The 22,611-nt window shown below is 46.6% G+C and overlaps 5 protein-coding genes; 3 read left to right on the top strand and 2 right to left on the bottom strand.

Annotated features, from left to right (window-relative positions):
- Window positions 1-933: 933 nt before the first annotated feature.
- Window positions 934-2,260, top strand: GSTUM_00002369001 (uncharacterized protein; the record flags this gene model as incomplete). The annotated part of the gene is made up of 5 exons (XM_002842485.1): window positions 934-1,131; window positions 1,194-1,332; window positions 1,392-1,500; window positions 1,591-1,808; window positions 1,875-2,260. The coding sequence occupies 5 exons, from the start codon at window positions 934-936 to the stop codon at window positions 2,258-2,260; spliced, it is 1,050 nt and encodes a 349-aa protein (XP_002842531.1).
- Window positions 2,261-5,813: 3,553 nt separating this feature from the next.
- Window positions 5,814-10,315, bottom strand: GSTUM_00002368001 (uncharacterized protein). XM_002842484.2 has 4 exons: window positions 9,467-10,315; window positions 8,463-9,395; window positions 7,618-8,401; window positions 5,814-7,380 (listed from the first exon to the last, which is right to left on the bottom strand). The coding sequence occupies exons 1-4, from the start codon at window positions 9,799-9,801 to the stop codon at window positions 6,676-6,678; spliced, it is 2,757 nt and encodes a 918-aa protein (XP_002842530.1). The 5' UTR covers window positions 9,802-10,315; the 3' UTR covers window positions 5,814-6,675.
- A 7,732-nt stretch (window positions 10,316-18,047) lies between these two features.
- Window positions 18,048-19,386, top strand: GSTUM_00002366001 (uncharacterized protein; the record flags this gene model as incomplete). XM_002842483.2 has 4 exons in its annotated part: window positions 18,048-18,218; window positions 18,287-18,765; window positions 18,826-18,961; window positions 19,018-19,386. Exons 1-4 carry the CDS (start codon window positions 18,099-18,101, stop codon window positions 19,384-19,386), a joined length of 1,104 nt encoding a protein of 367 aa, XP_002842529.1. The 5' UTR covers window positions 18,048-18,098.
- A 1,229-nt stretch (window positions 19,387-20,615) lies between these two features.
- On the bottom strand, window positions 20,616-21,862 carry GSTUM_00002365001 (uncharacterized protein). XM_002842482.2 has 2 exons: window positions 21,460-21,862; window positions 20,616-21,378 (listed from the first exon to the last, which is right to left on the bottom strand). The coding sequence occupies exons 1-2, from the start codon at window positions 21,631-21,633 to the stop codon at window positions 21,253-21,255; spliced, it is 300 nt and encodes a 99-aa protein (XP_002842528.1). The 5' UTR covers window positions 21,634-21,862; the 3' UTR covers window positions 20,616-21,252.
- Window positions 21,863-22,072: 210 nt separating this feature from the next.
- GSTUM_00002364001 (uncharacterized protein) lies at window positions 22,073-22,611 on the top strand. XM_002842481.2 has 3 exons: window positions 22,073-22,331; window positions 22,395-22,516; window positions 22,582-22,611. The coding sequence occupies exons 1-3, from the start codon at window positions 22,120-22,122 to the stop codon at window positions 22,587-22,589; spliced, it is 342 nt and encodes a 113-aa protein (XP_002842527.1). The 5' UTR covers window positions 22,073-22,119; the 3' UTR covers window positions 22,590-22,611.

Genomic DNA, 22,611 nt, shown 5'->3' with positions numbered 1-22,611 from the left:
ACTTTGCTTACATCCTTTTTTTTTTTCACTTCTGCCCAGCATCACCAAGACGTCTTCGAGAAGTCTCCGAAAATCGGCTCAGAAGATACAGCACAGCAGCGAACCCATCATAACCCGTCATTCGTATTTCACCTGCTTTTTTACTCATTAAGCAACCGTAACTTGACTATCATGGCTCCAAGTTAACCTCGGCACCCATGTGGGAATCTGAGAAACCGCCGACCTTCCCCCGCTCTTGATAAACATTTCTGGGACCCCGAGCCTCATTCAGCACGTTGCGTCTACCGGCGGGCACACCGTAGAAGAAATATTGCTGGAGTAGCAACACCGCAGCAGGGCATCAATCGCTATATGATGAGCCGGTTGGACTCGAATACCATACGGTGACATAAAGTAAGTGTAATTGTTGGCGTCCCATACTCGAGTAAGTCTTCTGGCTGGTCCGCCCAGCAGCGCAAATAGAGACATCACCGATACTTACACAATCAAGCCGTGGATTCTGGGATACCCAGAAAATCTCAAATTATTGAACCCATGTCGCCGGAGCTGCCTCTCCCGGCAATGTCCAGTGTTTCCCCAGTTTTTTTGCCTCCCAGAGCGGTTGTGCAGCTCTCCTCTTTTGCTATGTTTTTCGCCCCGCCCCCAGTGTAGCGAGCGGGTTCCTGACTAAGCTACATACTACCTGCTTCAATTATTTGAGAGTGCTCGGACAGTCCCATTAGCCTACCGCACCGCCCTTCTTCACCTACAGTAGTTCTAGCGCCGTAAGCGCATATATAACACGCACTCGGTCACTTCTTCCATCTCGTGCCCTCCCCCTAATTCTTTATTATTTCCCCCTTGATCGATTAATCGAACCCCAGAGTTTTCATACTTGTTGCTCATCCCACGCTCTAACTCGCTCGCTACAGCCCGCCTTCCCAGAAAGTGGGAATGTCACACTTTCACATTTCTACCCATGTACTCTCCGCATCTCACCTGCGAGAGTTTCCCCGGGGCACCGTTTCTGCTATTAACCCCCCGCAACTGAAGCTCGTTGTGAACCAGTATACTCCAAGATCGAGTGCTGGAACACCAGCACAGTCTGGGAATGTTACCATTATATTTTGCCATGCTAATGGAGTTCACAAGGTACTTTAACCTTGTTTCCGGGCCAGTAGATCAGGCTATTATTGGGTGTTAACAGGCACTAGGAGCTTTATGAGCCATTCTTCGATCATCTGCTAGTAGAGTATGAAAAGTCCGGATTGAGGATAGCTTCGATTTGGGCCCCTGATGCTGCTCACCAGGGCGCTTCGGGAGTTCTTAACGAGGAGGTGCTTGGAGATGACCGTGGGCTTTCCTCCACCGCTCGATTGGCCACTAGAGCGTAGAAAGCTAATACTCTGCAGCTTGCTGGAACGACGTCTGCAGAGATGTACTGCATATGGTCAACCAACGACCTCGGGATTTCCCTCCCCCGATAATCGGAATAGGGCACAGCTTTGGCGGTCAGGCTATGTGAGAATTTCCATATTCAATTAAATACCCTTTGAGATCCTCAAAATCTAGATAGTAAATCCCCAGCGCATGAACTAACGACAATTCCAGCGCTCGTATCTCCTTCATCCATCCCTCCCTTTTCACTTCAATCCTCCTCCTAGACCCAATCATAGAAGAGAACGCCAAACCCCCAAACCCACATCCCTCCGTCCTGTCCGCAAAACGGCAAGATGTCTGGCCATCCATGGCCGAAGCAGAGAAATACGTCCGTTCCCGAACATTCTACAAAACCTGGGACCCCCGAGTGTTAGAAATCTACCTCGCAAGTCTTCCCCTCCTCCCATTCTCCCCCCCAAAAAAACTTCTCTTAACGACCAACAATATATAGAAAGTCGGCTTCCGCCCCCTCCCCACACCAATATACCCCGATAAAGCCGGGGTAACGCTCACCACAACAAAGCACCAAGAAGTCTACACCTTTATCCGCCACGACAAGTCTTTCCAAAATAGCGCCCAGCTAGGAAGAGAGGAGCCCGATGCAACATCACGATTAATGTCGCTCGTGACGCCACCACTAATGTACCTTGTTGGGGAAAATTCGCCCACCTGGACACCGGACCGGGTGAAGCGCATGCAATTGGCGCCTGGGGCGACACTAGAGATTGTAGAGAAGGGGTATCACTTGTTTCCGCTGGAGCTACCGGCTAAGTCAGGTGAGTTTTTGTTCACTCGCCGTGGGGTTACCGGGAGTTGGAGAAGAGAAGAGAGTGGGAGTTAATGATCTGGATAGCTGAATCGGCAGCACCGTTTTTGATAAAGAGTATCAAGCGATGGGGGAAGGAGGCTGAAAAAGATCTCTCGACGCCAAGGCATAAAACCCTGACGGCGGGTTTTCATGAGAGGTTGTCCAAGTTGTAGATTTGCTAGAGTATTTGCGGCTGCGCTGGCGGGCCGGAGGTTTTGTATACACACAAGCTACGGTAGGAGGATAGGTATCATACGGGATGCTGTGCTTCCAAATAGATCTCGTCTCGGACCCAAGGCCGTCCGTCTACAATCCTTCCTTTTGCTTCTGGGATTTTACTGGATCACGAACAGGAAACGCGCGTTTCTACAAGTATATAAAATAATTGTAGACTGAACCTTTTTTTTTTTTGTTTTTACATCGTTCCTCATTGCGGCCGTTTAATTGTGTTATCGTGTCTCCACTCGTGCAGCCAAGTCGGTCAAATACCGGTACCCTTTTATGTCGGAGACGGAGAACCAAGCTAGGAATTTCCCACCCAGAGAGTCTACCGGTACTCGTAGCTTGACCCCGGTCGCCAGGGTACTTGTGTAGATGCGCAGTTACGGTTTCTCACCATTACTTGTTCCATACTAGTGTGTGGACCCCCTGGCACCTCGACCAATCCGAGTTTACAGCCTACTACTACTCTACCGTTCACCCCATTCCCGGAAGCCCGAACAACCACGAACACTTACTATGATAAGTATAGTATGGCATAGCAGCATAAACATCAATCTCTACATCACCATATCTTACGAAATTTACCTACCGTAGCAGTCCCAAAAACGTACAAGAAAACATACTTTCAGAAAACTCGATCTTCTTGAACTATAAGTTAGTTTGTTTGATTTTTTTTCTGAATACTTATATGTTCTTAGTACAGTACTTACTCTTTTCTACCCCCTTTCACCCCTTGATTTTTTTATTCACTTACCTCAAAATACAATAGCCTTTTCCACCCCATTAACTATCATACTCGAAAACAATATGATACTTTGCTAGACATCTCTGGACCCTCAACACACCTTCCTACTACTGTCGGTACAGTACTAGGATTCCATCTCAGCAATATTCATGCTAACGCTATACCCAATTGAATGCGAAAGTGTGACGCACGGGTAATCACTCACAGGTACTGTACCGGTATGATATGATGACTAAAAATGTGAACGAACACTGCAAAATACATACACATACTCGCGCCGCCGAGTTGCTATCGGACACCTATATGGGGTAGTGATCGGCGAACCAATAAACAGGCCTTTTGATAGTGCCAAGCTGGGTGGCGCAATTTGATATACTGGAGAAAACAAGTGATCTCATAGAGGTTTTCACAACCTCCTGATTTGCCCCTCTGTACCCAATATCAATCAACTCCCCATACTATTGCTATACCTTTCAAAATTCTAAACAAATGTCCGCCCCGCTGAGTGAAAAAGTGTCAACTCCCCGAGTTCCTTTGCTTCAGAGAGCAGCGATTTTGACTCTAAAGTGGCACACGGACATGTCATATTGAACGATAGCGGAAAAGCTGAAACAGAAAAAGTCCACTGTTGAGGGTATCGTCAAATGGGCAAAGGCAAGAGCACCTAGTACAAGTTCAATATCCTCAAGTCATCAGATTGATGATGTGTTTTGCTTGACGGTAAGGAAAGCATATCATTAATCTGATGACTTACTCAAGTGGCCGAATTGAAATCAGAAGGTGGCTAAGCAAACTTTGCGGTAATGCTTTCTGACTTCAATTTGGCTACTTGAGTATGTATATTGAAAAACTTATATCTTGGGGTGCCTGTTCTAAAATATTCAATGTTAGACTCACGCAGCAGATTCAAAGGACTTTGAAGATGTTCTTGCCTGTTTAGATGATGATCAGAAAGGTGGCAATCCTGAGCGATTTCCTATGGACTGTGAGGAGTCAATTGCTCTCCGTGACCTTAGTCAAAAAGATGAGGAGCACTGGCAAAAGACATTTCCTGAGATTGCACAAGAGTTAGATATCAAAGCAGCACATTCAACTCTTGAGCAAGTTTTTCATAGTCAACACGATATTTTCTAATGAAAGCCAGCGCACAAGCCGAGCCTATCAGTTGCCCACATAGAAGCATGCCTCGCCTTTGCACATATGGCACTACAAATTGCTATTAATATTATCGTTTTTACGGATAAGATGTGGGTTGAGTTTGGAAAACCCCGTCGCCAATATAATGTATCACGATATTGGGGTATTGATAGTAATGAATACGCAATTCATGATAGGGATGGGGAAAAACAACCTATTCGGATCATGTTTTGGGGTGCGATCATTCAAGGGGCTAAAGGCCCATATCATATTTGGGAACAGGATACAGTTGAGGAGAAGGCTGTGTTTCAAGAAGTTGTTAATGAGGAAAACCAAATACGGCAGGAGAGACAGCAGTTTAACCAACAGCAGGCCCAAGTTTCCAGGACCTGGCAGCACTGGATACTTTCCGAATTCAACAACAACATCGAGGTCTAGAACCAAGAGGAGAGGTGTACTGGGAGGAATAAAAGGAAGAAAAGAAAGGCAGAGCAGGTGTTTAAAGAGGCGGAGCTAGGATTTACAAGTAAGGGGGGAATTAATTGGGTATCATATCGGGAATGAGTTCTACGACCGAAGCTTTATCCCTGGATGAAGTCCATCAGAGAAATACGTGGAGTGCCATAACTATACTTAGTTGAGGACAATGCACCTAGTCACCAAACAGCATGGCAAATTGATTATGATGAACATCAGTTATCAGGTATTTTTACATTAGATTGGCCCTCCAAGTCACCGGATTTGAATCAAATTGAACCCATTTGGGACTACCAAAAGGATGAAGTTTCTACATGGCAGCTTGTCGGAGCTAGTAGGATGGCTGTTGAGCAAGCGAAGGAGGCACTTGCAAGGACTTGGGAAGTACTTCCTCAGGCTGTGATTGACCAAAAGTGTCAATCATTTCATGAGAAGCTTCAAAGGGTGATACTTCACGATGGGAATAACAATTTCAATGGTTGAATTATCTGGTTTTCTTGTACCGTATATGATTAATAAGTATGTTGCCTGGCATATGGTTGTTATTGGTCCGCCGATCACTACTCCATATAGGTGTCCGATAGCAACTCGGCCGCGCGAGTACAAAAAAAAAATATAAAAATATAAAAAAAAGAGGTCAAGAGAAAGAAGAGCGAGCAAGAAGCAGCTCTCCATTGTATTGTATTGTATTATCTCGGTTCACAGAATTTCTTCGTTGAGTGATATAGATCACCCATTCAAACACCACTCACGACCGGTCACTCGCGCCAATGGCCTGGGCGCACGCTATGGTAATGCCGGTAGCGGTTATGGACCCCTAAAGGTTAATCTAGCTGTGGGTGACTCCTAGAAATTCGGGGATTTAGTTCACGTCTTTTTTTATTTTTTTTTATTGGCCCTTCCACAGGAGCGAGAGAGCCTAAAGGTGTCCAAACATCTGTGCCGAGAACTCAGAATTTAATGGGCAAGTGACTATCACCTTTGTCAGGGTATATCATACTCATATTTTATAAGTGATACATCCGATGAAAACTATATAAAAAGGAGTAAAATACAAAAGAAACCCCCCCCCCCACAAAAAAAGACTCGAATCTCCCGCAACAAGCACAGCTCAAGCCGAAAACAGGATAAAAGAGATCAAAAGGTAATAAAAAAACAAGTATAATACAATATACACATTATAGAATGAACAAATAGGCCAGCCCACCGGTGCTCAAGTATCGAAGGGTACGTTTTACATACACAAGTATTGTCAAGACACCCCGTGTGATAGAAATTAACAAGATAATATTAAAGAGAGCACTACGCATGCGCGTATGGTATGGCAACAAACTTTGCCAGGTACTTTGGTGAGGGAGTGACTGTAAACGAAATCAAAAGGAAGAAAAAAGAAAAAAAATATAGAGAACCAATAACCCAAACGCACTTCTCTATGGTTTGAGAGAATGAATGAAAGACCTGAACCGCGCTATGCTGTGCCTGCTAATACGAGCGAATATCAAACCCCCCAAGAACGAAAAGGCAGAAAAGAGGAAAAGATGAAAGAAGAAAAAGGGAATCGAACAAGGCGGAGGGGGAATATATGGAATGGTGGATACTCAGAATTGAAATCAAAATTGAAAATTGCGCCTTTTGAAATCAAAGAAAAAAAAGTCTATGATAAAGCCCCATAAACCTGATGAACATAGCGTGCGTTAACTTTGGGGGAAGGCAGGAATGTACTGAAATCATTGCATTGATTCAAGGTATTTCACTCTTTCAGCGGCAATGTCGGCTTGTAGTCGTCTTGTTTGGCGCATGGCATCGTCTCTGTTGTTATCACTATCAGCTCTTCATTCCTATATTATTAGCCCAAGATATCGCGAGGTTACCTCTCGCACTGAAGCTCCAAGACTTCAATCTGCGCCATGTTCATCTTGCTGACAACTTCGGCCATTTCATTGTCTGCCTGTACTAGAGCCTCCTCGAGCTCCTGAACACGCTTCTCCAAGAATTCGACCTTCGCCTCGTCAGGAATCGAGCTAACAGACTTTCGGCTCCCTGTCCACTCTAGTTTAGGCGACTTGAGGTGAGGAGATAGCAATGGGGATCTGGGCCCGAACTGGGACGGCGATCGCAGAGCTGACGATTTCAATCTTCGCAGTTGCGAAGTATGTGTCTCCTTCAGCTGGTTGATCTCCTGCTCATGTTTAGCGACAGCATCTTCTGTCTCTTGCTGTGCTTCCAGAACCCTATCCTCCAACTCCTTCAGCCTTCCTTGGAGCTCGTTTATTCTCTTCGCCGACATCTTTTGCTCCTCCTCCCCGCGGCCAATGGCATCCGCCAAACGATCTCTCAGGGCATTGTTCGACTCAAGCTGAGCGTGCACTTGCACAACCAATTCTGCGATGCGCTCTGTGGAGAGCCTCAGTTGCATGCTAAGGTTTCTCTCCTCTGCCATGTGTTTCTTCTCTGACCCCGCAAGGGACTCCGACCGCTTACGATAGGCCTCAGCTTCTACCTGTGCGGTATCTCTCTCCGCTTCCGCCTGCGCAACGCTCTGCCGCAACCTCTCGATAGCGCGTTGCGATTCCTCGTGAGCCTGCGAAAATCTCTGTTCGCGGTCGGATAGATCGGAGGAAAGGTCGGTTCCATCAGCTTCGACTTCACCCAATCTTGCCAAAGTCCTTGCATGGATATCCTGAAGGTCACGGTAGGCCTGTTGCAGAGACAGTGATACGACACCCTCCCCACTAATCTCTTGCTTCAACTGCGAGACTTGTTTGGAAAGACGTGTATGGGAATCCTGAAGCTCGGTATGCTTGCTAACTAGCACATCATGTTCCTGGAGAAGAGCCCGTAACGAACTTGTCTCCTGTTCGGCCTTTTCCAAGTCCATTTTTAACGTCCCAAGACCCCGTTCACACGTAAACTTTTGCTCCAATGCGTCGTCAGCTCGTTGGCGCAATCGCTCCATTTCCCTCCAAAGAGACCTCATTTCCCGGTCCTTTCCATATCGCCTATTTGTCTGCTGGAGCGCCTTGTCACGTTCCGCTTCCAACACTCTGATCCTCTCCTTAGCCATCCGGCTCTCATACTTTTGTCTCTCGCGTAAGCTCTTCAAAGCCGCGTGCAGAGCATCCCGCTGTTCCTCAATATCTTTTACCTTTTCCACCAGTGTCTCTTTATCTCTCATATTTAATATCATGGGGAGACCTGGACCAGCTGAGGTGGGTGTTGCAAATCCTGACGCAGGAACAGAAAATCGGTGGGATTGTCGAGTTTGATTGCGGACAGTCGAAGCTAATGATGCATTCTCATTTTTGAGATTGAGCAACTCCTGCTGCATCCGAGAATGTTCATACATGAGCTTTTGCAATTCCGACGCCTCCGACTCTAATCCCTCCATTCGGGCCCGGAGCTGAGGCACAATTTCATCCCTGAGATTATCACGTTCATTCCGATGTTCCTCCAATTCCCCCCTCAAGGCCGTTAAAAGGTCTTCATAGTTTTCTTTCATTTGCCGCTCGTCTGCAAGCCGACGCTTCGCTTCGTCCAGAGTAACCTCCAACTCCTTTATCCGTCCTGAAGTATCTGTAGCTAGAAACTGTGCACTCTGACGCTAAACTACTAGTTAGAGCTCTATATTTTTTTACATCTAATGGAACATAACACATTCTTACCCTAGCAACTTGTTCCTCGAGATCTCTAACACGTGATTCCATGGCTTTTCGCCGTTGTCTCTCTTCTTGTATTTTCCCCAGAAGCTCTACCTGGACTTGAGATTTCTCTTGTTCCGCCTTTCTTGTCAACTTCTCAACATCTACCTCAACCTTTGTCTCTATGTCCAGGTATCTTGTCGAACTTCCGGCATCAGAGAAATAATCGCTTGTCCGTTTCCCCTCTCCATTCCTTTCCGCGGCCTCCGCCTGCAATCTCTCGACAAGATCCTCCAAGTCCATCTCCCTACGGATTGACGCCGCCAGATCCGCAGAAACCAAACGAACCTCCTCCTCAATAGCCTCGTAGGATGAGGGAGTTGGAGGCGCCAGGGAGACCCCCGAATCTGAGTGTAAGCCGGTAGGTAACCTGGCATTTGCAAGTGGTATATCAATTGCAGGTGGTATCGACCGGCTCGATGGTGATGTAGAAGGTGCAACGACCGTCTTCGGAGAAGGTACCGGAGAGGGCCCTCGATCAGAAACTGAGGTGGAAGATGACCCTCCTTGTTCCGAAGTACTCCCCCATCGGAAAAAGGAGGTGAATCTGCCATTCGGTGACCTTGGCTTACTCATCTCGTCCGTCACGTCTGAAGTTGAAGGGGAGTGTGTGCGATATGAACCCTCTGGGAGGCCCAAGTTCGGTGCTGCATGGGGCAAGCTCGCCATTATGGAGCTGGCTCGCCGGTTCGGCTCAAATGCTTGCTCTGGAGTATTCGATCTGCTCAGTGAAGAGTCGCTCCGGACTCTCGCATGGCTAGAATTGGGCACTAGAGGAGATGGAAGATAGGGGCGAGGTGAGGGCTGCTGTATCCGGATATCAACTTCACCACTGGGAGAAAGAACCCACGAGCGCTGTGCAAGACTAGGAGAGTCCCCGTGTGGGTATCTGGAAAGGAAGACGTATGTCAGAGGAAGTGGTCTCCGGAACATGCCATAGAAAGTAGTTTTGTCCCGTACCTGTCTAAATCTCGAACAACAAATTCTCCTGAGTCTGAGATGGGAAGATCGAAGGGGGCAGGAGAGGTTATGCCAAGCTTTATTGAGCGATCTGTGTCCGGCGGTAGAGAGTACTCGCTGTCAGAGTATAGTTGCCTCGGTGACTGATCCGGAGTTTGTGTGCCGACGGGAGAAACGACAGAGGAGGGGCCGCGAGGCACCGGTTTTCGGCGAACTGGTGACTGAGGTGAGTATGGTGGAGAAGCCAAACGACTATGAAGTCGCAGAGATGGAGGAGAGTGTGCGTAGGATGGAAGCTGGTGAGCCCGCTCCGAGGGTAGAGCGCAGGAATTCATTCTACAACTGTAAGTTGTCTCAATCAATTGGAAGGCCCTTCTTCCTTCCTTTTTTTTCTTTTCTTCTTTTCAACCTTTCTCTCTCGGGTCGTGTCTCCTTCAGGCGGAATTTCAGCTAGGAAGCATCCACCGGGGGGGGGGCAAAGGACAAGGGAAAGGGGGGTCTATGCCCGCAAAGACAGGTGCTGGATGTGATGCAGAAATTGTTGGGCTAGTCTTTGTTCGGAGCAAGACGAGGCCTATCAACGCTGATCGATCGATCAAATCAAACGGGAGTCTGACCAGCAGAGGGTCCGAGGCGATTAGGAGGGGGGTTGAGAAGTTGGAGGAAGCCGAATGTTGAAGGTGTGGGTGGATGCTAAGACTTGACGGGGGAAGGCGTACAGTACAGGGGGGGGGGTATATTTTATGGCCCCTCTTAGCCCTAATTTTCTCCTCCTGATTCTGCAACACTGCAATCCGAGTCCCGCTTCCGCGAGTGATAACTTGGATAGCTTCCTCCTGTACGAGTACGGTACGGCAATCTCTTATCTCCTCTTCAATGACGGCTAGTAGCACGAGTGAGTGCACCCGTAACCCCGTAGAGTTTGTGAAAGTAAGTGGGTCTAAGAAGGGTACCCGTATGTTTGAGGCGAGATGCTCGAGAAATATGATATCTGAAGGACCAAGGGCTCCCAGAGACAGTTTTCCAGTACCGCTAACAACTGAACTACGAGCGAAAGAGAGTGAGATTGCGGAGTCAAAAGAAGTAAAGTTCCACCAACCAACATGCAAAGTGACCAGCAGCAGGATCCAAGCACGAGCACAAGCAGCTGTATAGTACTAGTACACGTACAGTATGATAGCTCGAGTAGGGAAATTTCCAAGCGAATCCAGGACCCGCGGGAAAGTTACAAGTATTATGAAAGCGATCCAGGTTCCTGACAAGGGGAGGAAGAGAGCAGAAGAGGGGGATGAGAGAATACTCGAGTACTCGTATGGAGGTGAAGACTCACAGCAGGATAAAGTGATGTTGTAGTAAGCCGGGGACGAGGTGCACCAGGATATTTTGTGGGGATCGCACAAGTGCAGCACGAGCTGCTGATGCAGAGAAACGACGGGCAAACAAATTTCGCCCATGCTCGTAGTACAAGTACTGGTATACAGTATGATGATAGAGAGAAGGAAAAAGTGGGCAACCAACAACCGCCTGGTTTCACCGACTGGCCCCTCACCGGGGCCCCTGCCAGCCAGCAAGTCAAGGGGATAAAGGTGTAAGCCTCCCCCCAAGCGCTAACTTGGGAAAGGTTCAACGCGTTCCCCCAAAACCAGAGAAAGGGATAAATTTATCGAGTGACCTTTGAAGGTGGCTGGCTGGTGTGCAGAAGGGTACTTGATTATGATACAGTACCTTTACTGGCGCTAATTATTACTCGCCGGTGGTGACAAATTGCGGGCAACCTCCAAGGTAGCCGAGCCCAGGTTCTGCAAAGCGCTGCAAGGGGATTGATTCCCCGAGTCTGACTCTTGGCTCGCCCTCTCAATCGTCTCGCACTCGAGTACCGGTGTATCAGCTGCCCCAGCGAACTATGGCACCGGTACGGTAGTCATGATACCGGTATTCTGATCCTATGATCTCCTCCCGTACTGAGTGCAGTTTCCTTTCCGCGTTGGCGAATAATTGAACCCTTTTCCCAGTGCTATTTCCCACCCCAGATATGATAGGCTCTCCATACCGGTGCATCACATCCGCCATGTCCGAGAGCAAGTGAGAGGAACGAAATTCCATCCCTTTCCACATCAAAAGTCAAGGGTTCGAAATCATTTTGAGCGGTGCGGCAACCCTTTTACCCCTGGACCTAGCCATTTAAGGTCATGTGGATCCCTGTGATCCGCTTCTTTCGTCAAGTGAAGACCTTGGCAAATTACGCCGCAAAACTTTGCAACCGCCCAACGAACATCTCAGCCTATCAGGGACCCTGACCTGGAGTCAAATCCTAGCCATATGATTGGCCCAGAATTGCACCTGCCCCACATCCAGAGTCTTGGCTTAAGGTCTCTCTCTCTTCTTCCCTTCCCCTGATTGCCGCGAGTACAGTACCCTACCCGTACAGTGCCCGTTCTACCCGTACCATCGTGCCCTAACAAATCTGTACAAGTACTCGTAGTGACAGCTTGTTCTCAGCTTCTTTAGAAGCTCCCCCCATCACCAATCGTGTTTTTGAAGTGCTAGCACTTATTTCCCATGGGCACACACTCCTTTCCTTACAGCTGCAGTATCAATGCTACCCCATCCAGAGTCGAGCTTTACTCGTACTAGTACAATGTGATGATGCTATTGCAAGGTTTCAATACAGTATTGGGCATCCTGCAACTTGCAGCCACGGCAGCAGGGTTGAAGTTAACCAACACCGTGACAGTACCGGTACGAGTACGGCACGCGCGAATCTGATGAGTAAATTACTTGTATCCTGAGCACCTACGAGTATATCAAGTACCAGTAAAGCACAGACCCTTGGCGCCAAGGTGTTTAGATACTCGTATCTTTAAAATTGGCGAGCACGATCACTTACCGTATTGGACCGGGAAGTGGTTCAGACGCATACCGTACCGTAGGTGAACAGCTTCGTACTCGGGGTGGGAGTGAAGTACCGGTATTGGGACAAGCAGCGAGCTTGATGTCTGTGTGAATTACTTGAAGTGGGATTGAAGATACCAATTTGAGTAATTTGCACAGACATCGAACCCCCTGCTCTTCCCAATACTTTCCCTCTACCCCTAGTATATGAATTCTACTCAAATCCTCACTACGGAAATTTGGTGACAAAACCAAACCTCTGAATTCAGCTCGAGAAAGGGCATATACAACATACCGGTAATGTGGCTATCATGCCAGGAATATCATACCTCCTACGGTACTAGTACACCCCCTTCTCGGTGTTGGGCCTCAATTGACATTTTCATATTTCCACTTTTTTTGGAGCATTTTAACCGATTCACCTTCCCCTTGCGATCAGCTTCCCGATATGCTACCGTATGCCTCTGGATGCGATAAACCAGCCCTCGAGCACAGGACCATTTATAAAGTATTCGGACACTTGGCGCCAATACAGGCTCTAATAATTCAAGCTGTCCGAATACTTTATGGACGGCAAAGTACATGTGCAATTGTTTGTTGTGATTACTAGGCATATTCTTGGCATTTTTTGCCTGCAACCTTGCGGGTAATTCTGGGCTTCTTGGGCACCTCTCATCGCCGCACGCGCCCGGAAACCCACGAGACTCGTCTGCCGGTACGCCGTGATTACGAAAATACATGAACCATTCCTAAAAATAAAATAAAATAAAAACATAAATTTAGCCAAACCGAGACCAGCGCCTCGCCTGGCCCCGGGAGCGGGCGAGTAAACCTTTTCAATAACATGCTCCTGGAGAAAGGACCTTCCGGATATCATACTGGTAACTTACCGGTATCTATTGACCAAGAAACATACCATCGGAGAATCAATCACCTTGCCTTTGACCCACTTGTAAAACTGTGAAGAAAATAAAGTCAAAATAGGTGAAATAAACACACGTGATTGTAATATTATTAGAATTTTTTTACCAACTGAAAGCCCTTCAGTGTACCGTATTGGTCTGCCCTCGTTTAAAAGTGGTACATTTATGTTTTGGGTGGTATTTTGTGCCAAGAATAGTATCACATCATTCGAGTATACCCCCCGTATTCGACGGTATCTGAAAGGGTTTCTCCCCCCCCGAAAATGCGCGCCCTACCCTATCTTTGCTTACTTGTATAATATTCACATGTTAAAATTATCATACATCTTAACCGCAGCCAACTACTTAAGGCTCCCATATGAAGCGCTCCAACTTTAGTCTAAAGACCCTTGTCTTCCAGTTCATATCTCCGGAAATTGAGACGATAGATCGATGCAGCAGGTGCCTCGCTGCAATTCTGTCATCAAATCCCCAAAACCAGAAATTTTTTCCTGCGGGCAGTGATCATTCAACTTGAACAATTTCCCCACGACCGGAACCATACGATACCAGCATGGCACAGGCACCGTATCAGTTACGAGAGCCCGATAAGACATTCATTCAGTAAGGTCGGATTACTTTGATATCTCCACCTCCAAGGACACTAATTCCCCAATTGACTTTGGTTTTGAACGAACTCCATACCCGAATAATGTACCGCACTTCACCAGTGCCGAATCTCCGAGAGAAAGAGGAGGCGAGACTTTTTCTCTTTTTTACTGAAAAAATGGCACTTGGAATGATACTATAATATAAGCTCATATAATGTGATACCTGACTGGCGCGGCGGGGAGGAATCGAGCATAAACTCCGTTCGAGACCAACAGTACTGGAACCAACTTTCTGTGTGCGCGCTGGTAGTACGGCATACCAGTATTGGAGTACCGGTATTCTCTCGACCCGGGAAAGTAAAATCGCGCGTTTCGGATATCGTCGCTACAGTACGAGTACAGTAAGGTTTTGCCCCCAAAAGCGGTGATCACCAAATTAATCCTAGGAAAAGCCCCCCGGATGCGTCATAGTATATCACTCGTAATCAATCGCCAGCACACTCTGTACGAGTACTTGTACCTTACAGTACTCGTAGCTTACCCCCGCAATGGGTAATATCTCATGGGAGCGCCCGCGGCACTCGAGAAGGAAATATCTGATGGGAAGCAAGGTGAGGTTAATATTCATGGCTGCCTTACAGAAACCCGGTTTTCTCTCCCTTGCTTCCCTTCGGCGTCATGAGATTCTTCAGGTGCAGTTCCATTCATTCCCGATACAGCAATCATCCCCCAACGTGCAAGGTATGATACCAGCGCCACAGCTTAGTAGTCTACGGTAGTGGTTTGGGGACGGGTTTCAGGGTTAGGGCAACGACAGTGTGACATTGAACAAAGGAAAAAAGCTCTTTGCATCTAAGGCTCTGTTTGGCGGGAACGGAACCGTTCAGGAACGGTCCGTTTCAAAATGGTTGCAACAGGTGAAATGGAGCACTTCTGTTTCGAAACGGTTTCTCTTACCTTCAATTGAGAATTTTTTTTAACCCCTGGCAACACTCTATAGGGCAGAGTAATTTTGAATACCATACCCTAATAAATCTGCTTTTTTCTTTTTCTTGTAAACTAATGAAATAAATTCTATATTATGTGCAAATCTCTCAGTCTCCTGTACAAAAAAAACTATCTTATCTTAACACTCGTGAAAACTTCTCCCTTCTCTAAAGAGGTTTCAACTTATTCACAGATACCAAGATGGACGAGCATTCTCCTCAATACCAGTGTGTTACCACTTTCACCATACTTATCATAATTGTTTACTAATTTAAAATAGTAGTTCACCTTTGAATACACAAACCTTGAGCGATAAGACTCAATCAATACAGTTAGACTCGGATACTACTGCAAGTCAAAATACTGCATGTATACTACCAAGTGGGCATCAACCTGAGTGTTCTAACCACTCCTGCGAGATTGAAGGTAAGTTAAATATCACTATAGTTACTATGATAAGTTCTAACATTTTTTTCAGAAAATTTATCCAAAATTCGTGTTCTAGACCCCTGTGAAGTACCTTCCTCCTTTACGGGAAGGAAGCAGAAAACCCGCAAGCCTCGCCGGTGTCCAGTTGAATGGTCTCCTGAAATGACATCTGTGTTATTGCGAGAACTAGTTCAAGCTCTTAGGACTGGAAAACGATCTGATAATGGGCTAAAGATGGAAGTTTGAGATGAGATTGCTGAGACAGTTCTTCTGATTGCTGGACCTGGGGCTCCTGTAACAGGTAAGTGATGTCAAGGCAAATTGGAGACCTTGAAGAAAAAATGGAAGATGTGGACCAGGTTGAAAGATTTGAGTAGTTTTGGGGTTGATCTTAAGACTGGTGCGGTTACTGTACCAGATGAAGTATGGGAGGAAGAAATAAAAAAACTGCCTGGAATACGAGAGTTTCGTGACAAACCACTTGCAAATGCAATTGAGTTGGCGGAAATCATGGAGGGAGTTCAAGCAACAGGTGGTCATGCAATCTATCCTGGCCATACAAAATTACAACAAATCACGATTCCTTCGCCCCTTAGGTCAGATCTAGCAACTCAGGCTGATCCAGAGCAGACCAGCCCAGATACAAGTCCTCATCAACATAAGCGGAGAAGGCTAGCACCACTGGGACATATTCGACAACCTCCAAGGAGTGTTTCTGAGCGGCTGATCACTGCTGTTGAAGGGATGGCCACTACACCAATTACTATTGCAGCATCCCAATCAGTTGTTCAGCAAGCTGTATCAAAGCTTCAACAAAAGTATAAAGGAAGACCAGGGTGGTCAACACAAGATATTGTTACTGGATATGAGCTTTTTGAGAACCCAGTTAAGGCAGAAGTGTTTTTAGCATTAGAGGAAGGTGAAGATCAGGAGCTTTGATTAAGAGGTCAAATAGTACGTTACAAGGCCTAGGAATTCTACAGCAGTTAGTCTACTGTGACTGGTTTTGGTATTGTACAAAATCAAGCCACATTTGTGTTGCACGTTTGTCTCGATCTTGTTTCATCTCTCCCATATCTTGTGCATCTCTAACATTTCCTTCATCCTCCTCCTCATAACTTGGATTTGATTCCTCAGAGTGATTGATATTTTCCAAGGATGAATCAGCATCCTGGTAAAATTGATCCTCCTCTCTATTTGCCCGGTGTCGAATAAAGTTATGTAATGCACAAACTACCAATATAAGTTGAGCTTGTGTGGTAAGGTCAAACTCTGGAGCTGTATTGAGAATTTGAAACCTCTTCCATAAAACTCCAAAGATACATTTAATAACATTTCGTAACTGAGCATGACGTAGGTTGAAAAGCTCTTCCTTAGTTCGTGGACGTAAATGAGCTTGTGCTTGCTCCCGCAGATAATATCGTACGGTACGGTATGGTATTAAAAACCCAGGACGAAGACCATATCCTGCATCTGCAAGATAAACTGTATTTTCATGTCTTGGAAATCCATGAATCACAGCATTTTCTAATACTCGAGCATCATTGGCTGAACCCTCCCAGCCAGAACATACATAGAAAAAGTACATATCCAAGGTGCATCCAGCAAGAACATTTTGCGAGAGGGTACCTTTCCGGTTACGATAGGGACCCTGCTGGTTTTGTGGGACATGGGCCAAAATGTGTGTCCCATCGATTGCTCCACGAACATCCTTAAAATTGGACATCTTTCCCCAATTTTTCCGTATTTTTGCAGGAATATTGTTTGGTGGAAGATGTACAAATGCTTCATACAGAGGCAGGAGAGCCTTTAGAACTTGATGAAAATAGCTGTAAAATAATTAGAATAATAAACATTTCATATATAAATATTATAGTGCAATTAATACTAACCGTGAAATTGTTTCTCCACTATGCTGAAAGTGTTCCTGAGCTTCCCTATTTGTAGCTCCATGTCCAATAATCCATAAAAACAATACAAGTTGTTCTTCCACAGCTACTTGACGTGTAGACACCAGTAATCCCCTCTCAATTACCCAGTCTCGAAGGTCTAACAATGTTGTAATTGGCATACGAATAACCTCTAGAGCACGACGAGGATGTGCTTGCAGGATTTCAGCAGTATAAATCATTCCAGTTCGAATAGATGTATGAACAGGTTCTTTAGAGAGGAATAGATGAGAATAGAGAGCAGAGGTAATTGCGATATGAATCCATCTTTGAATTATGGCTGTATGAATTGTGCTCATATTGGGGTGAGATGCCATCTTGGAGGTGTATGAGTTGTTTTCGGAGGTGCCAGTGGAAAATATGATGTATAGGGAATAATCTGGTTATTATTTTTAATTAAGATGTCTTTATACATTACAAATTTTTTTTAATACAAAACTAGCCTAAGTGGGGGACCAGCTACTGTTGCAAACCTGGTTGCCAAGATCCACTTTGGAACGGAACGGTTCTTGTTTTTCTACATTACCAAACACTGGATTTACTCCAACCGTTTTGAAACGGAAGGAAACGGTCGTTTGTATGGGGGAACGGACCAGTTCCGTTCCTGCCAAACAGAGCCTAAGTTAGTGTGATTTAATTCTATGGGGTGTCAACAGAGATGATTGACATGTCATTGTGCACTTTATAGTGATCCCCGGACAAGAATTGAACCCTGTCGGAGTAGGCAACTCAGGGTTAGGGGTTATTGTGACAAACCTGAAGGAGGAAACGCGACACCACGCGTACCCCACCAATCTCCTTGTGGAAGGATAATGCAACTGCACCTCTAATTTCTTAACTTCGAAGACTCCGCAATCTACACATGGAGCCCTCTACGCTCGATGTCACCCCGTCTTCTAACTCGGTTCCTGCTCCCTCCTCTTCTCGCAAGAGGAAGCGCGAGGTTGAGAAAGTAGTTCTTGGGGATTCTTTCGTTATAGGGGTGCGCACGTTCCCCTCTGCTGTTCCCCTTGGTGTTCTCTGAGCTCTGGCTGACCGTTCATCTCATAGCCATACTCTTCGTCTGTATTTGATTCCTCTCTGAAGCTCACTCCGGCCGTTGCTCTACCGCGCTCTTTTGTTCCATTGCAATGGCTTGCCGGAACTCCCTCGCGTCTTTTCTCCTTTACGAGTAATCTGCCGGTGCTAGGGGTTCCCGGGAATATACTGGTAGCTAAGGTTGACGGAGAGAGACAGTTGGCTGCCGTGGAGAAGGTTCAGGATGGAGTATACGCTATTTTTAAGCTGTCAACGCAACTGAAGATGAGGGATGTGAGGAAAACAGTGGCATTGGCTAGAAAGGCCCCACATGAGCCTCCGAACTTGGAGTTTGATGGGGTTGGGGGCGGGCGATTGGGTAGTGAATGGTGGTCTCACTTGAGGATTAGCGATTGTACGGTGAAAGACTTACTATCATCACCGGATCCTGTTGGCACTTTGACTATGGGTTCCCCTGACACCGAACCTCTTCGGGGTGATCAGGCAGCACTGTTGGTCTCCATTATCGTTTGCCCTGCATATTGAATGCTGATGAAAATTTTGTTTGGCAGACAAGCCCCAACTAGGGTGCCGGTTCCCCCCTCACCGGGTGTTGAAGCTTTAACGGAAGAGTCTGCGCCGCCGACGCTATCTGATATTCTTGAGAACACGAGGAAACAGTATTTCAAGACACTTTATATTGCTAAAGTAAGGAATCAATCTGGGCTTGGACTCTTCGTATATTGATTAACGATGTTTGGAAGACGTCACTTGCGTACTTTGCGAAATCAACTCTGTCTCGCGCTCGAGTTGCTATGCGTGCTGACGCTTCGGAACTTCCTGCGGGACCTGGTGGAGAATTGATCATTTTCTTACAGAGCATGCTTCTTCCTTTTGAGAAAATGGACATCAAGTTCCGCAGTATAATCCCCAAAATAGCTCTAGAAGAGAAGGTTCAGGAGAATGAAGTGCTACGTGCCGGCGAGGAAGAGTATGTGCAAGAGTGGAGAAGTGCCTCGTTTCAGGATAAATTGGTGCGGGCTAGTGACCAATGGTTGAAGCGGAGAGTCGAAGAGCTCAAAATTCGCGAGTATGCATACGCGCGTGTCCGATCATTATTTTTTGTCTGCTGACCTCGTCGTAGGACTGAGTTACAAATCATACTCTTGCTTGAGATAATGTCTTTACAGCGAGACCAAATTACACCAACGGATAAAGATGGAAGCAAAGAGAGGACATCTAAAAAAAAAAAAAAAATCTCGAAACGCAAGGGTAAAAATAAGACCAAGTCGGATGCACCTAATTATCCTCTACTGCTCGACTTACTGGTTGACCGCCTATGTATCTGGAGGTCGATTGGTTCGGTATCCGAGGGGCCCGAAGAAGAATCCGCGGAACAAAAGCTCGTTATGGATAAAGAACATGACCACCTTAGGCATTTTTGTGTCGAGGTTGTGCTTGCTTTGTATAGACACCATATATTCCGTAATGTGGATGACAAGCTAACGGTTGAAAGTTATGCCTCTAAACTCCCAGAAGAATGCAAATCAATCAACAAAAAATGCGGGGGTCGATCAGCCCCGTCAACTGCTCATAGCAATAAGGATTCGTCTAGCTCAAATAAGGATAAGCGAAAACTTGTGAAGAAAGCACCAGGCTTCACTCGCTCCATCACTGCTCCGGCTGCTACCAATGCTATCAGAGAGGCAAGTGTGGATACTTTGGCTGCGCTCGTCGCAGCTGATGCGGCATCTGTATCAAAAACCAACATGCGTGGAGGGACTTTGAATTCCAAGAGCTTTGTCAAAAGACAAGTACAGATAAGCTCGAAAGTGGTGCAAAAGAAGAAAGTGGATGAAGAATTAAAGGATGCAATCAATACCTTGAAAAAGCCGAACCGTATTGCAGTCGCAGCTGGTATTGTTGAGGATGCTAAAAAGCGGCTCACAACTGGCTCCACTAGAAGTATAACACCTTTGACCTTCAAAGATACTCCCTTCGCTAACTCTCCAAAAGGGCCGAGAAAAGTTCCCGGGAACCCATTGGCAAATATCCAAGTTATGGCAACCCCAAAGCGCAGAAGGACAACAAAACCTCAACCAAGCCTTCCGCCTCTACTTGAGGATGAGAGTGATGCCGCGCCACAGGATGGCTTACCCGAAGTCGCAAATCCAAAAACGCGATTTGAGGTTGCAAGTACGCCGGTCCGCCCCTTGCAAAAGCAGCGGATGATGGAAGAAGATGGTGTCCCATCTACTAGCCCCTTTGAGGTATCTGAAGAGAATGCACCAAGGCGTTCCTTGAACTTTGCCAAAAACATGTTCGTCACTCCTAAGAAGAAGCCAAGATCGGTGGGTACCGACCTTGGAACTGGTAATTCCATTGCGTTGGTTACGCCGAAAAACAACATCGGGCTTTCCCGCTCCCTTTCGTGCTCTGTATTGGGCTCTAAACCTGCACAGACTCCTGGATCCTCGCCAGATGGCGGTGTCAAATTGTTTGGCTCCATTGACGAAACCCCCGTTAGGCGAACTCTGCCGGTGGGTGCTTCTGGCGGAGATGAGGAAATCTCTATATATGATAGTTTGGGATGGAATGATGATTATGAACTGTGACGTATGATTTTGTCTATTGCATTCATAGATGGCAGGTTTAAATGCATTGTATGTGGAGTTTGCATGTTTTCTGTTTTTTCTTTTCTGTATGATGAGAAAGTCCACTATCACGTAATGCCAACATGTCTATCTGATGCCCTGGGGTCCGAAACTCAAATTTGCAAATACTCTTCTGGGTTTTTGTATTGGCGAAAGTGCGCGCGATTTGGGCAATCGGCTCCTCCACCATAACGATACACCCCCAAGAGCAAAGGCGTATGGGGCATTGGGACTTCTCTGGTATGATATGTAAATGCTAGGGAATATCGTAGGTCTAATGCACGTATATTAACATAGACGTATATCCTCAGCCAGTGATCATTCCCAATTCTCACTATGCCAGTTTTACTTCTTCTGCAGTAAACCTAAGCTCCTAATGTCCGCTTCTCCCTCTGGTTTCCGGGGATCGAAATTCGGATCCTGTTTGAGACGGCGGTTGTAGGCAGCCTTTATCGCTTGAGTTTTTCGAATCTATATCGAGGAGCCAGTCAGCCGCAACTCAATCTTTGTGCCGTGATTCCGGATTCAAATTTTCGCTTTTGGCCCACAAACCTCCTTCTTATGATGGAGACACTCGTAGTAATCATCCCTCTGCGGAACACACTTCCATTTCCCTTCATCGCTGGTCGCAGACCCAGTGTTCACCACATAGCAAGACAACAGGTCCTGCCAGAAAGGAAAGCACTTGAACATGATGTCAGCATGAGCTCCAAGACTGTACGGCATGGTGGGGGACAGACCCTACTGACACCTATACCGTAATCGAGAGCGGTAGTTAGCTTCTAATCGTGACAATGGGGGGTGGAACCTCGGATGATCCCTCTCGGCGCAAGTTTCAACGTACCACCGTCGAGACCGTATCCAGAAGCCATAGGGGAAATAGAATTTACTACGACGAAGGAGGTGACTCGTCAAAACTGGAGAAGGATGTTGTCTGGATGAATAGATCAATCGAGATGGAGATAGGGGAGGGGTGGGGCTGGCTTGACGCTCTAGCCGAGCTGAGCTTGGCGCTTCCTCCGGTCGTGGCGCCTTCGCCCAGCCTCCCTCTCTTGATTTTGATAAATTAACCAACCTCACCTTCCTTCCTTCCTTCCTTCCTTCCTTCCTCCCCACCACCACCACCACCACCACCACCACCACCACCACCACTATCACCACCACCTTTTCTCGTGCCCTGGACGAAATAGCCTTAAAACTACTGAGACGACCATGAGGCTTTTTACCATCCCTCTCGTGTCCCTGCTTGCAGCGTCCGCATCCGCGGGAAACCTGTTCCACCAGGTTGGTAAGAACTTGATGTCACCTACGAACGGGCTGGAACAGATTCCTGGAGAGAACCCTCTGAAATACTGCGATGGGGACCATTCCGATGATGTCCTTACCATCAAGAAGGTCGACTTGATCCCCAATCCGCCTATCCCGTACGTTATACCTCCCCCACTTCCCCTCTTGGGTTTTACCTGGTTATTGACAAACTCATCTAGTGGTGAATCACTTATTATCCGGGCTGTTGGCGTGCTCAAAGACGTAGTTACTGAGGGTGCCTATATCGATGTTAGTGTCAGATATGGCCTCATTACATTGATCAAGGAGAGACTGGATATCTGTGAACATGTCGATCAAGTCGACCTCGAATGCCCGATTGATCAAGGGAAACTAACACTAACGAAGGTGGTTGATATCCCCAAACAAATTCCTCCT

Source organism: Tuber melanosporum, assembly GCF_000151645.1.
Source record: "Tuber melanosporum whole genome shotgun sequence assembly, scaffold_129, strain Mel28".
In the NCBI taxonomy this organism is placed as follows: Eukaryota; Fungi; Ascomycota; class Pezizomycetes; order Pezizales; family Tuberaceae; genus Tuber; species Tuber melanosporum.
The sequence above is the reverse complement of the archived record's forward strand: the minus strand, read 5'-3'. Positions and strand labels throughout refer to the sequence as shown.